Source organism: Manis pentadactyla, chromosome 7 (genome assembly GCF_030020395.1).
Source record: "Manis pentadactyla isolate mManPen7 chromosome 7, mManPen7.hap1, whole genome shotgun sequence".
Taxonomy (NCBI): Eukaryota; Metazoa; Chordata; class Mammalia; order Pholidota; family Manidae; genus Manis; species Manis pentadactyla.
Window position 1 is genome coordinate 53181842 of NC_080025.1, and position 13464 is coordinate 53195305.

General features: G+C 39.4%; 1 protein-coding gene across 4 annotated transcripts in view; it reads right to left on the reverse strand.

Moving 5' to 3' along the window:
- Positions 1 to 12937, reverse strand: part of RALA (RAS like proto-oncogene A) — a 55406-nt gene extending 42469 nt beyond the window's left edge. For 2 of the 4 annotated variants that reach the window (XR_008998450.1, XM_057504391.1), the window contains exon 1: positions 12005 to 12937. Coding sequence is in view for 1 of the 4 variants with exons in the window: in XM_057504391.1 (XP_057360374.1) it covers positions 12005 to 12366 (362 nt within the window). In the remaining 3 variants the exon portion in view is untranslated. Of the gene's footprint in view, positions 1 to 5817; positions 5889 to 12004 lie in introns of those variants that run through there. The other 2 variants (XM_036918919.2, XM_057504390.1) reach the window with 2 other exon arrangements.
- Between the last annotated feature and the right edge of the window lie 527 nt (positions 12938 to 13464).

Consider the following 13464-nt stretch of genomic DNA (forward strand, 5'->3'; position numbering starts at 1 on the left):
TATATAAACTCTCATTTTCTAATTTATATTTTATAGTTTATAATGTATATGGTATAACCCCACAGTAGTACAGTGTATTATTTTAAAACAAATATACACATGGCAGTTTCTGGAATTCTGTACTGATAGGGCATGTGACCAAAAAGAGGTTAATTCTTCTGTAACAGAGGTACTCAAAGCATAATGAGTTCACGACTAGGAAGATTTGAGAGTACGCATGAAGAAACTTAGAGGAACTTGACAGTAATTTTGTGTCTGTTCAATCTAATTTTTTAAATGAGCTTATTTTCTGTTTTTTTTTTTTAATTTTGTTTTTCTAGCAATTCATTTTTAGTGTATATTACAAATATATATCAATCTGCTATGTATTGAAAAATCTAAAAGTAGTCCTTCACCAGAGATAACTTCAGAAGCTTTGCTGTAGAGAACAAGAGAAAGGCAAATCTGGTCATGATGCTTCCTGAATTTTGTCAAGGGCTCCCCGGTCTTCCTGTCCCCCTCCCAACCCCCAACCCTCTCCCTCAGGCTTTTCTCACTTTCTGCTCCTCGCCCCTCAGAAATAGACCACACTCACTCTAATTCCAGGCATGAATTTGATGCACTAGTCTTGAACACAATGTGCAACTCTACTCGATCCACCTCCTTTACCCAAATCCCTACTCACCCTCCTTGTGGCCACTTCTGGAACCCTCTTCCTGGCCCTTGTATGAGTCTAATGGAGTGCCCAGCACACAATACATGCTTATTTTCCCAACTATCATTTTATTAATCAAAACCCATGCTACTGTCACCACACCATCTCCCCGAAAATGTTCTATACTTCTATTCAAAACTTTATACTCTGCTGACAATAATTGGATGTTTATCACCTTCAAATACTGAAGCAAAAATAAAACAAACTATAATTTCTAAAGGAAAAAAACCCTCAGTTACTATCATTCTTCCCTCATTTAATTTATGAGACCAATATTGTCAACATGTCCTAGTTCTGGAATGAAGACACACATTAGTTAGAACTTCCATCTCAAAATTACTTTCATATGACTGCCTTAAAAGGGAATATTTCCTTCTGAAACCTTCTGCCCCACCTCCCACACTGTGACATGGACTCAAAACAGGTTTATTGACTATCATAGCAAAAATATGCTACAAAAAGGAAACCTGTTGCTATTCATCCATGGCCCAAGCATTTTTATATGAGTGAAAATACACTGACGTTAAATTGAAAAACTGAGTCCTGAGTTCTGAATCCAAATGATGTTACAATTATAATCTCAATATTTAAACCAACAAGCATTTCACATTTTTAAGGTTTAGGAAATTCATCAAAAAGTCTGGGTGTGTCATACTTCTTCATCTACCTAAGTAAAGAAACAGCAAAAAGTAGTTTATAAGCAGAAACTGGGTTTCCCCACATTTTGCATAACACTGCACAACAAAACTGTTTTTAATATGAAGTTTCTAAAAATCTCATGGAAAGCACAGATAAACTTACTATTTTACAGCCCTCTGTAGTAGTTAACACTTGACAAAGATTACTGTGAGGTTTTAAACAACCAAATAAAAGACCCCATAAATATTCTGGCACTGTATGTTTTAATCTTTTTTGATCAAAGAACAAATTATCAGCATCTGTAATCAAATATTTAAAGATGTAATAAAATTAAATACAGTTTAAACTCGTAAGAACAAAGGGCAGTAGCTATTTGACAACTTATAGCCAAACAGTAACCAAATGACCAGCTAGAGTTTGGAGGAAGAGATGAAGGATGAAACCCAAAGAATTCCTGAGTCATACAATCTTATACTTTTATTTCCTAATCCACAAGGAAGCAACTGCTACCTAGATAATTTAAAAAGTATCCACATCCATTTTTATATGAAAATTTAAACTATATTTTGCTCTAGACTAATAAAAGCATTCTCTAAATGCTTAACTGATAACAGAAGGGGACCAGAATGTGCTCTTTCACCAAGGGAAGTTAGGTTGTGATGATCCTTAACACATCCAAGATGGGAAAACCATGGTAATTCAGACAAAGTTACAAGAAATGATAAATTCCGGTTGTACAGATTACTTCCCCCAACTAATCATCGAATGAATACCTATTATTTACCAAGTACCTTACTATACTTGACACTTAACATACACACACTGAAAAAAATAAGAACCATGGGTATTTCCTAACAAGATGATAATAAGAAGCAAGTGATCTAGCCACCAGAAGCAATATTTGAGGATAGTGTTTTAATTTTTGAGTTGTATCAATAAAGATTTTGAGATCAGAATTTTATCTGTCTCACAAATTCTTCATCTGACTAGTTTTTAAAAAAATTCTTCTTAACTCAGAATCATAAAGATCAACTATTATCCTGTTGTCACATACTATTATGAACTCAGGACAGTTTTCCCTGGACTCAACAGCCCTGGAGTGTGGAACTCCTGAATTCTCCCACTGTCACTTTATTTATGGTCTTTCTGCCTCTTCTCTTCTTTTCAGAGCTGTCACCTTACTCATCATTGCTGCCTATGTGCTCGCCTTCAACAGCATCCCTTTAGCCCTAAAAACAATCTGGTAGTAAACTACCAGGCCTACTGTAATTAGATATAAAGTAAGATACTTGGGTCCTGAATGATGGACCAATATAATCTGGAGCATTGAATGCGTAAAAGTCTTTAGTGCTTAGGACCCTGGGATGTTCAAAGGTATGTTGTTTTTTCTAATTGTTTTAAATTTTTACTTCCTAATTCTTAATGCTGTAGCGTTAAGTTTCCTCCTCTTCTCTTTCATAGGGTCGTGTTTGGATAATTAACAGAATTAATGAATCTTGAAATTGCTCAGGGTCAGGGCCTGGACATGGAAGGAAATCTACAGATTCTAGTAATTTCTTCCCCTCTCTCTAAATTTATTTCATATTTTAAGTTGTAAAATTTGACCTCCAAATAGGTGAGTGTTATTCTATTATTTTTAGAAGGCTGCGATCAGGAAAGAAATGAGGGATGTGTGGCCCAAACAGGCAGACACTCAGGAAGAAGATGATTTGAAGAAAGATATATGTAAAATGACTATTCTCAATTATGTCAAGGAATGTCCTGTTTCAGAAGGGTTCAAAAATATGTTTGTGTACTAAGTGCTTCTCCAGAGAGCAAGCCAGGAAGAAAGAACAGTCACAGGATAATAGACAAGGATGGTTTTCAAAATTAAAACACCCTAAAATGATGCAGATGTTTACAATATCAGTATGAAATGTTTAAGCAATGGCTAATGGCTGGATAGTTTTGAGGAAATTTTTATAAAGGGTGGAGAATATACTAGATGACCTTTTAAGGACTATTCTAACTTTATGGGAGATCCTATGTCTTATACAGACAGTCTAAAACCATAAGTTCTCTTTTCTGCATTTAATTTCCACACTGAAAATAAATCTTGAAGAGTACTGGAACAGTGTGGAAGCAACCCAAGACCCACATAGTGTCCAAAGTTCTTTGTTCAACTTCATATTAGTATTTATATTTCAGTTTTATCTGTTAAGAATTTAGATTAGAAACCCTTCAGAGAGAAATTATTTCATTTTTTGAGCAGGAAAATCGTCTACATCATCAGCCTTTTCACCATCACCATGCCCACTCAGGCGCCCAATGGCATGAAAAAGAACTGGGAACTATCTCTACCTTAAAAAAAATCACTTCTAAGATGAATCATATAACATATGGACACTAACAGAACTTGAGAACTCAAGCAAATGAAAGAGGAAAGGAAGGAAACTAATTATAAAAAATTGATTTCAGCAATCTGTAGGAATGTAGGAACTCCAAGACAGTTGGATACAACCCCCACTCACAGAGCTACAGATAACTACATAAAAGAATGCTCAAGAGAAGCACAGAAAAATTAGCCACAATGATCAAGTTGTTATCAATTTTTAATGTAGGTCATTGGCCCGTCAACCCCATGGGAGGTGAGAAGAGTTATGTGGATTGTTTTAGCTTACACCAAGTATAACAATGAGTTTGTTTAGATAAGAAAAAGTGACACTAGTAAAAGCTGATTTAGAGTTAAAGTTAATCAGATAATAATTGTGATATCCAGATATTAACCCTCCATTCATTACTTTTTGTTTACTCTCATGTAAGTGGGGAAAAAAATGACCTGATGCCCTTATCAAAGGAGACAAATAATTTGTCTGTCCAGCATCCCTTTCAGAGTGAACCACCATCTCCTTACTGCATTACTACAGGACTGTAAATTCAGATGCCCCACTTCCCTGAAAAGCAGGGCAAGAGACCCAGGGTGGCCGGAGGACTCCATTCGTTGGGCTAGTAGGAAAGATTGGCTCTCTCTACTAAGCTAGAAAGAAATGAATCTGGAGATGAAAGTGGCCATCAATGAAGAGTCTGCCAGTAGAATGAAGAAAAAATTAGGCTGAGGAAGGGAGAGAAAAAACAGCAAAATTCTGTTTTGCTGAAGGAAACCTAAACTGGATTTCTGGCTCTTAGAACTGATGAAGCCCTGATGCTTACAGTATTTTTATTTGCTTCTTGTAGTTCAGAAAGGAAGAGTTTCTCACTGTTTAATTGCAGAATGAAGATGAAGGTGACTATTGCTGACTTTAATTATTGATTGTTTCAGTATGAAACTGTGGAGGAAGAATTAAAAACAAAAGATTTAGCTTTTATTCCATCCCTCCAAAATGAGAAAATTAGAAAAGTTAAACAAGGCTCGTGGTTAACATCAACACAGAAAACTCAGTTCTCTTTGGGAGAAAATCTTTTCCAATGAAATTATCTGTTGAAGGACTTGTAACTGGAACACAAGAAAAGTTCTTAAGGCTTAATAATGTGAAAAAAGCACATGAAAAGATGCTCAACACCATTAGTCATCAGGAAAATGCAAATTAAAACCACAATGAGATACTATTTTATATCTGCTAAAAATGGCTATAATAATAAAAAGAAGAGACTATAACAAGTGTTGGTAAAGATGTAGAAAAATGGAAACTATCAAACATTGCTGGTGGGAATACAAAATAATGTGCAGCCACTTTGGAAACAGTTTCTTAAAAGGTTAAATATATGTACCATAAAACCTAGTAATTCCACTCCTAGTATATACCCATAAAAAATGAAAACACATGTCCACACAAATACTTATCCAGGAATGTTTTTATAGCAGGATTATTCACAATAACCAAAAAGGTGAAATAACCCAAATGTCAATTGGTAAGAGGATAAGCAAAATGTGGTTATATCCATCGTATGGCATATTTAACTAGTCACCAATAGAAAGGGAAGAACTACTGACACAGGCCACAACGTAAGGAACCAGAAAAATAGCACACTAAGTAAAAGAAACGACAAGCCTATGTATTGTGTGAGTCCATTAATGTGCCATGTCCAGAAATCTATGGAGACAATGCAAGTTGGTAATGGGACTGGGGCTGGGGGTAGGTTTGGGATTAACTACAAATGGGCAAAGGGGTTTTACTGAAGTGATAAAAAGAATTTAAAACTGGATTACCAAGATGATTACAAAACTCAGTAAAGTTATTAAAAATCACTGTAAACCTCAAATGGGTGAATTTATATGTAAATTATATCGCAAAAAAGTTAATCAGAAAAAATGAAATAGAAGAGACTAAAGATGACATAATAAGCAAACAGAAGTCATGAACTTTGACTGGATCCAGGATTAGGGGAAAAAAGGTACTGAAGACATTAGAAGACAACTAGGGAAATTTGAATTTCAACTAGATATTAGTTAGTTACTACTAATTTTCTTAGGTGTTACAAAAATATTATTTATACCAGAAGAATACCTTTATTCTCGAAGATGCAAGCTGAAGTACACAGGGGTGGAGTTTTATGTTGTCTCCAACCTTCTTTCAAATAATTAGAAAATAAAAGCATCTATAATTAGATAAAGCAAATGTGGCAAAATGATAATTGGTAATTGATGAATATAGGGTGATTGGTAAATACAGGCATTCCATATATACCTCTTAACTTTTTTGTAGGTTTGAAATGTTTCAAAATACAAAGTTGGGGGAATAAAAGAACACTCTCATTTAAAAATGTGACCAAATCTAAAAGGAATCACCAATGCAGTTCTGTGAGCATTTCAGAAAGAGGCACATAGTTGACTATAAAGGCTGCCTTTCTCTTTGGTCTAGGTTAACACATAGAAAATAACAGGGAACAAATGGGAACTAAAAGTACAAAATTACACAGAGACGCAGCAAGTTAGAGCTTTATGAAAATGCCATTGCTAATCAATACTTTTTCAAATAATCAGTCAAGACAAAGCTACATAGTTATTAACTGGTGCTGGAAATCTTTAAGCTAGAGGTGTGCCCAAGAAATATTGTTGCATGAAGGTCAATAAACCTTCCCCTCCCTAAGAGTACCCGTCCCACCTATATCTCTTGGCTGATGTAAAGATCAAATGAGATCATGAACACAAAAGTGGGAAGTTTCAGTTTTACAAATGTTGTCACTTACACTTTGCACCTTCCTAGTAAGAACAGGAATACAAACATAAATAAAACCTAACATTGCTGTTGGTTACTCATCTATAACTGGGGTTCCTGAATTTTGCAGTCAACACTGCACTAACAGTTATTTGAAATATTGTCAATGCTCACTATGAAAAATCCCCCTTCACTACTCTAATTTAGGCATTTTGTCTTACTACTTGTTATGTCACAATTTGTAACATTCGAAAGAAATAGCATAAGCAATGCCAAAAGATGACGGCAAACTATGTGCAACATATAGCCAGGTAAAATAACTAACATTCTTAAATATAAAGAACTTTTAAAATCTGAGGGAAAAAGACCAAAAATTATTTAGAAAGTACGCAGTAACAATTTTAAAAATGTGAAAAATGGCCCTTAAACATACCAAAAAAAAATGTTCAATTCACTTGTAATACAAGAAATACAAATTAAAATTACAGCCAGATACTATTTCTTATTTATTAGATTGGCAGAAATTCAAAAGTTTGACAATATACTCTGTTGATGAGGCCGTGGTACTCTTATACACTGTTGGTGGGAATTCTAAACCCATAGAATTTGGCAATATGTAAAAAATCTTACATATACATTTTTCCTGACAGTATACCACCAAATATACAAAGATACATGTCTGCAAAGATTTTCATTGTAACATCATTTGTAATAGAAACATATTGAAAATTACTTAAATATCCAAGTACAGGAGATTGGTTGAATAAACCATGGAGTACTTCGGAGTTAAGAATGAAGGTTATTTATTTTAATTTATGTGTTACTTTTTTCAAATATCTACTAAATTACTAGGACAGAAATACTAATTAAGTTGTTTGGACCTAGCTATTTAGTAAATTAAACCATTAGATGTTTCTTCTGACCTAGGAATACTTGAGAAAATTACTGATATAGTAAGGATGTAATGAGCTGTGGAGGTTTGGGAATTTCTGGTAAAATCCTGTGGAGGCTTTTAAGAGTGTCTGGGCTGTGTGCAGTTGTAAGATTACTATGGAATGTAGTCAACAAAATTTACAGTACAGTAATAAAGGCAGTGCTCATAGTAGGAAGTGCTATGTTAGATTTTATGACAACTAGCTGTTAAGAGGAACAATCAGCCCAGTCTTGAAAAGTTATTCTATTTGTTGTTTTCTTTTTTGAGGGTTGGGGTCGAGAGAAAGAATCTAATCAAGACACAGTTTTTGGAGAGGTATAACCTAAGTTCTGGAGGACGAGACTGTGGGAAGAAGTGACTACAATTACAGGAAAAGGAAATGGGAGGCTGAGAAAACACTAGCATTCCCGAAGCATGGTATTGCTGGAACTGAATACTATCCTGGAAGAAAGGAGATGAGGCTAGAGCGATAAGGAATAGATCTTTAAAGTTTTGTATATGAAATTAAGGATCAAAGGAGAAAAGATTGGGGTGGGGGGTGGGAGGGAACCAGAGGCTAAAAGTCTACTGCAGTAATCCAGAATAATCTGGGGGGTGGGGGGGCGGGGCAGCTAATCTAAAGTATTTGCAACCACTCAGTAGTAAGGCAACCTCCATTTTCACTGGATTACTATGCTAGCTACTCAACTGCATAAAAAAGCAAAGGCTTCGTTATCCACAAACATATGTTCACACAAACACTTATCCATGAATGTTTTTATAGCAGGATTATTAACAATAACCAAAAAGGGGAAATAACCCAGATGTCCATTAATTGGTAAGAGTATAAGCAAAATGTGGTTATATCCATCATATGGAATACTTAACTAGTCACCCATAGAAAGGGAAGAACTACTGACACAGGCCACAACTTTGCCCCACCTTCACAATGCATCTGGGAGTAGAAATCATTTCATAATCTTGCTGTGCTTTATTCTCCAAGATGACCAACTGTCAAACCCCAATATTAATCTGAACAAGTGAATTCAACAATGAAATTGGATCCTGATTTCAAGGAGATTATGTGTGTCGAGCATTGCATTTAATACAGGGCTCTTTAACTATGAAGGCCTTTAAGAATACTATCATAACATTTTAAGGAAGCTTGCTCTTTTGGCTTGTACAGATTACCCTCTTGATGTTGAGGACTTAATCTTCACCTTCAGGTATAATTACATCAAGATATGGGGGTGGGGGATCAAAGATGCAAATTCCCTTCTAAAATTTATTCACATATCTTTAAACAACTCACAGAACTTTAATTTCAAATCCTTACTGGTGCAAAAAAGTACAAAGAAAGGTGTCTTAAAACTCAAAGAACAAAGCAAAACAAAAAAACCAAAAAGAAGTAGTAACTATTAGTAATGGGCTGGAGAACGAGCTCTTTATTTAAAGCTACATCCTTTTTTTTTTAACCAAGAGATGAACACATCCTTCTTATTAAGCTTGATTCTTTTTTTAAAAGTGCTTTTTTTTCCCGAAGTACACAGGCTTGGGAAGACTAAAGAACTGTATTAGCACCAAACAGCAACTGGACCCTTACAAAAGTTCTCCCACCTTTAAGCTTCTATACTAAACCCAAAGAGAAAATGACATACAGTCTGAAACAGTAAAAAGAGACCCAACACACTTTTGCTTTTATGTTTTTTTAAACCATTCTTCTCACTCCCCCAAAAACCTCTCTACCATCTCTTTTAGTGAAAGAAAGAACTAAAAACATGATTTAAGTAAAGGTCACACTACCCATACATTTCCAATAATCTCCTGAAATAGGGACTATTCAGGTACTTCAAAGGTAAAAAAAGGAGTAATTAAACACCGGAGTTGAGTTGCTAAAGCTCTACTCTTCCAGGACACTTACATGAACAATGCCCAACCATTTCTGCATCATGGCACACTAGAAGTGATAACACTGTTATTTGTAGGCACAACTGGAGATAAACAGAAGTGGCTACTGTCCGAGGCTACCTAACCAGGGTCATTGGTAACTCTAGGTCCCACTTGATGGCCAAGAGTGCTGAGGAGATCGGTTATCTTCACTTTCCTGATGCTCAGCACAATCAGAAACCTGTTTAGGATTAACTGCAACATCAAATGCTCTCAGAAATCACTCCTTTCAAATCCAGACTTTACTGCACACTAGCCACCTAACCCCGGCAAATAACTTCACTTAGTAAAGTGCAGAAAAACTACATACTTGCAGAGGTACCATGGAGATGAGAAATAATGTGAGTAAAGCTCTTGGCACACAATCAATGTATGAGGACTGTTATTACCAAGAGGGCTGCTGAATTAAAAAGAGAAATCTGACCTCTCCACAACTGGTAAAGTCACTGAGATAAGAAATTGCAGGCTTCCCTCTTTAGTGTCTTAAGAATTAAAATATTTTGTAAAACAATGAAAACCATACTGTCTTCCTACTTCTCCAAAATCAAAATGCTTTTCCTCACTAACATTCACAGCCTTTTATTCCAGTATTTTAAAAGTGATTGTCCTTGCCACCTACCTACTAGGGATTGTAAGTGTACATTACAACAATACACACTTTATAAAAGGTATGATACTGGTACATTTATGTTCTGAAGATGAGCTTGGAAAACCATTGCAGGACCACCCCAGACATGTGAGGAAGATAACAGCATTTTACTTGGACCTCCCTCAAATGAAAATAACCCAACCATCTATAGACAAAAATTATACCCACCCTCCACACAAAGGGTAGACAAGATTCCTTCCCCTAATTAGCTCTTTTTTCAGTGAAAGCCCTGAGAAGAAAATGTTCTATGAAGTACTTCAAAATAAATGCAGATGACTGCACACTCAGCAGACTAGAGAACATCTGGATTTCTGAACAGAAATGTGAAAGTGGCTATTGGTAAATCATGTCAAGGTCACATCAGGATGTCAGAGGATTTCATATTTCCCATTGTCCATGGGAAAATGAGCCAGTATAAGCATTTCTGTGATGTACCACGTTTTCCAAACAGTGGTTAATCTCCAACTTCCTCTTTTGGATCAAGATAGGATAGGATATCAACTCCAAACTTAAATTTACTATCACCAGCAACTCTTTTTGATAACCCTGGGCAAACATGCTCAAGTAGTAAACACTTGACAAAGGAATACAAGTTGTAATGTTCAATTGTAGTACCTCAATTTTAACCTTTAAGGGGAGGATAGTTTTGGAAGGACAACAAAGAATTCTTCTTGAACTGTCCAATCACCAGGCTAATGGACAGAAAGACAGAGCAAAGTTCATATGTGCTAAGACACTGGAACAAAAAACCCTAGCCCAATAAAGTAAATGACTCCTGGGTGTCACTGTGAGATCATCTACTCCTTCATTCATTCAGTGAATACATTTGTGAATAGCTTCAACAGCGTCTTATGTCCTGGACACATCGTATGGCTCCTGCCATAAAGACTGATTCAAAGTCTAAAAATAATGTTTTAAGAGTCACAAGTGTCATTTTATACTACTACTGTATTAACAGCGATAGAAAAAACAAACTAACAAAATACATTTAAATACATTAATTAATAAACATATGCCAAAACGCTTTCTGTGAGTTTACGAACGATTTTTGTTATCCAAAGTTTGGAATATAATTAAAGTTGTCATTTACTTTCAGGTCAAGAATTACCTTATGCTGCACGTTTTATAAGCCCCCACCCGCACCCCACCCCCGTAAATTAAGTGCCTTTCAACTTGACATGTAGGGCGTGGCACTGGAGTTCTCACACCACCTCAATGACACCTGAGTGAGCTCTCACAAGTCTGGACATTCAGGTTTCTAAGCCAAGGCCAGTTGACTCCCTAATTCTCCACAAACCTTGAAACAACAGTGCCACCTCTCTGCGCCGTCACCCCCGCCCACTTAGACACACATACCCAGTTTAAATATACAAAATCACATCTTCCACTTCTGGAAAACCTTTAGGAACAAACGACGATGGAAACACCCCCAATACTCAACATATCTACATTCTCTTCCTTGTTTTAGAGGTTGGATCACTCGAGCATAAGCTATACCTGTGCAAGAGCCCAGGACCAGCTATTCAGTTCAGTGCGGAGCATCTAATGACTTCAGCCTGAAAAAGCCAATCCTTTAACAAATGGCAAAAACCCTGGCGGAGCAACCTCTCTAGTACAGGCAAGGAGTGGAAGAAAGGGAAGGGGGGAGAGGGGCGGAGTGAGGCACGGGTACTGCGGAGACGGGTCCCCCAGGTCGCGGGCACCGCCCAGGCGAGGACCTCTGTGCGGCGGGCCAGAGACGCGGGGTGACCTTCCGACGAGGCCAGCTTGAGGGGGTGCCAGGCTCGGCGGACCTCGCCGCAGCCGCCCGCTCTCGGGCGTGATCTCATCCGCACAGCGGCGAACACTGCGACCGGATTCCAGCCTGGGCTCGTCCCGCAGCTCGTCCCCGGGCAGAACGCGGGATGTGCAATTTCAGCGTCCGGGCCCTGAGCCTGGGCCTCCGCCCGCCGCCGCCCAGACACACCCCCGGCGGGGCCCCAGTGGCCCTGACCCCTCCCAGGGCGGCCCGGAGGGGCATCGCTCACCTGCACCCCGCAGGTCCGCCGCCCCGAGGGCTCCCGAAGCCGCGGTTGAGCTGGCTTCGGCCGGAGAGTTGTTTCGGCCCTTGTTGTCTGGGAGGCTCCGCGCTGCGAGCGACAGAAGGATGAGTACGACGGGCGGCGGCAGCACCTGAGCGGCAGGAGGAGGAGGACTCGCGGCACTCCACTCTCAGGAGATCCACCCTCCTCCTGGCCGCGCTGCAGCAGCGGCCGCAGAGCACTTCCGGGGCGCAGGGGAGCGGGGCGGGGCCGGCTGGGCAGCAACTTCCCGTCCGCGGGCCGAGAGGAGAATGCTGGGGACGCGGCTGGAGAACAATGGCCGGTGGGGCGCGCTTCCTGGCGTTCATCCTCTGCGTGCCGAGGTGGGGCTCCTCTGCCCTCCGGGCGGTCCCACCCCTGACTCCCTGTGCCCCGCGAGGTGAAGTCACTTCCCCAGTGCTCGGGAGTGGCCGCGGGCCTCGCGGAGGTTCCCGGATCTCAACGTCGGCGCCGCAATGTCCTTGTCTCTCTCTTCAGGGGCCCAGGAAAGGGTTCTTAGGGGGAAGGATGGGAGAGCAGGGGCCGCCATCTTGCTTCCAGGGAGCAGCTCCTTCTCCGGGCGTGCTAGGTTGGAGGCCGCTCTGTCCTGTGGCCGGGGTTTTCCAGAGTGGGGCTGGCGACGTAGCTCCTCGCGGGCCGAATCTTTGGAAATGGGTCAGTCGCCTGCGCTGGCCGGCGGGGCTCGTGTCTGCCGTTGGCCTCATCTAACTGCTGGTCTCCGGAGAACTCGCGTCCCGGATGGTCCGGGGTCCTTTCCTGAGAGAGCTTGAGCCCCTTGCCCTGCAGGTCCGGGGTCTCGTGTGACTTTTAGGTCATCCTGCGGTCGCATCCAATAATTTGGTACCTTAAGTTAGTAGTTCCACTAAAGCGGTTGCTTTATTTAAGTCCTTCCACAAGTTAGAAATCTTTGTCATCTCTCAGCAGCTACACTCTTACCTCTTGCCATTTGTTTATTCCCTTAACTCTGCTCCCAACTGAGTACCAACTCCGTGCTTAGCACAACCTTTTTAAGGAATGCCCAATGATTGGAAGTATGGTATATCAAGGTATACAGGGGGAAAAATGAATACTTCAGTAACTGCACTAGGTTTTAAAGATAAATTGGGATTTTCCCAACACACAAATGAGGTTGGGATAGCATATCCAGATCCTAACGAAAAGAACATAGAGCACAGGGACAAATAATGTGTGATGAGAAGTCTGAATAGTAATTACAGGACTTAAAAGTTCAAGCCTGGGTTTCTGAAAAAGGTGAATCAGGAGAAGCAGACAGGAGCCAGATCCTGAATTGTCTTTCAGGAATTCGTGAGGCAATGAATAGAGGAATGTCCCGGGACATATGTATAATTTAAGCCGTTGGTGGAGGACATTTGAGGAGGAGCAGGGCAAGCAGAGAATTTGTACGC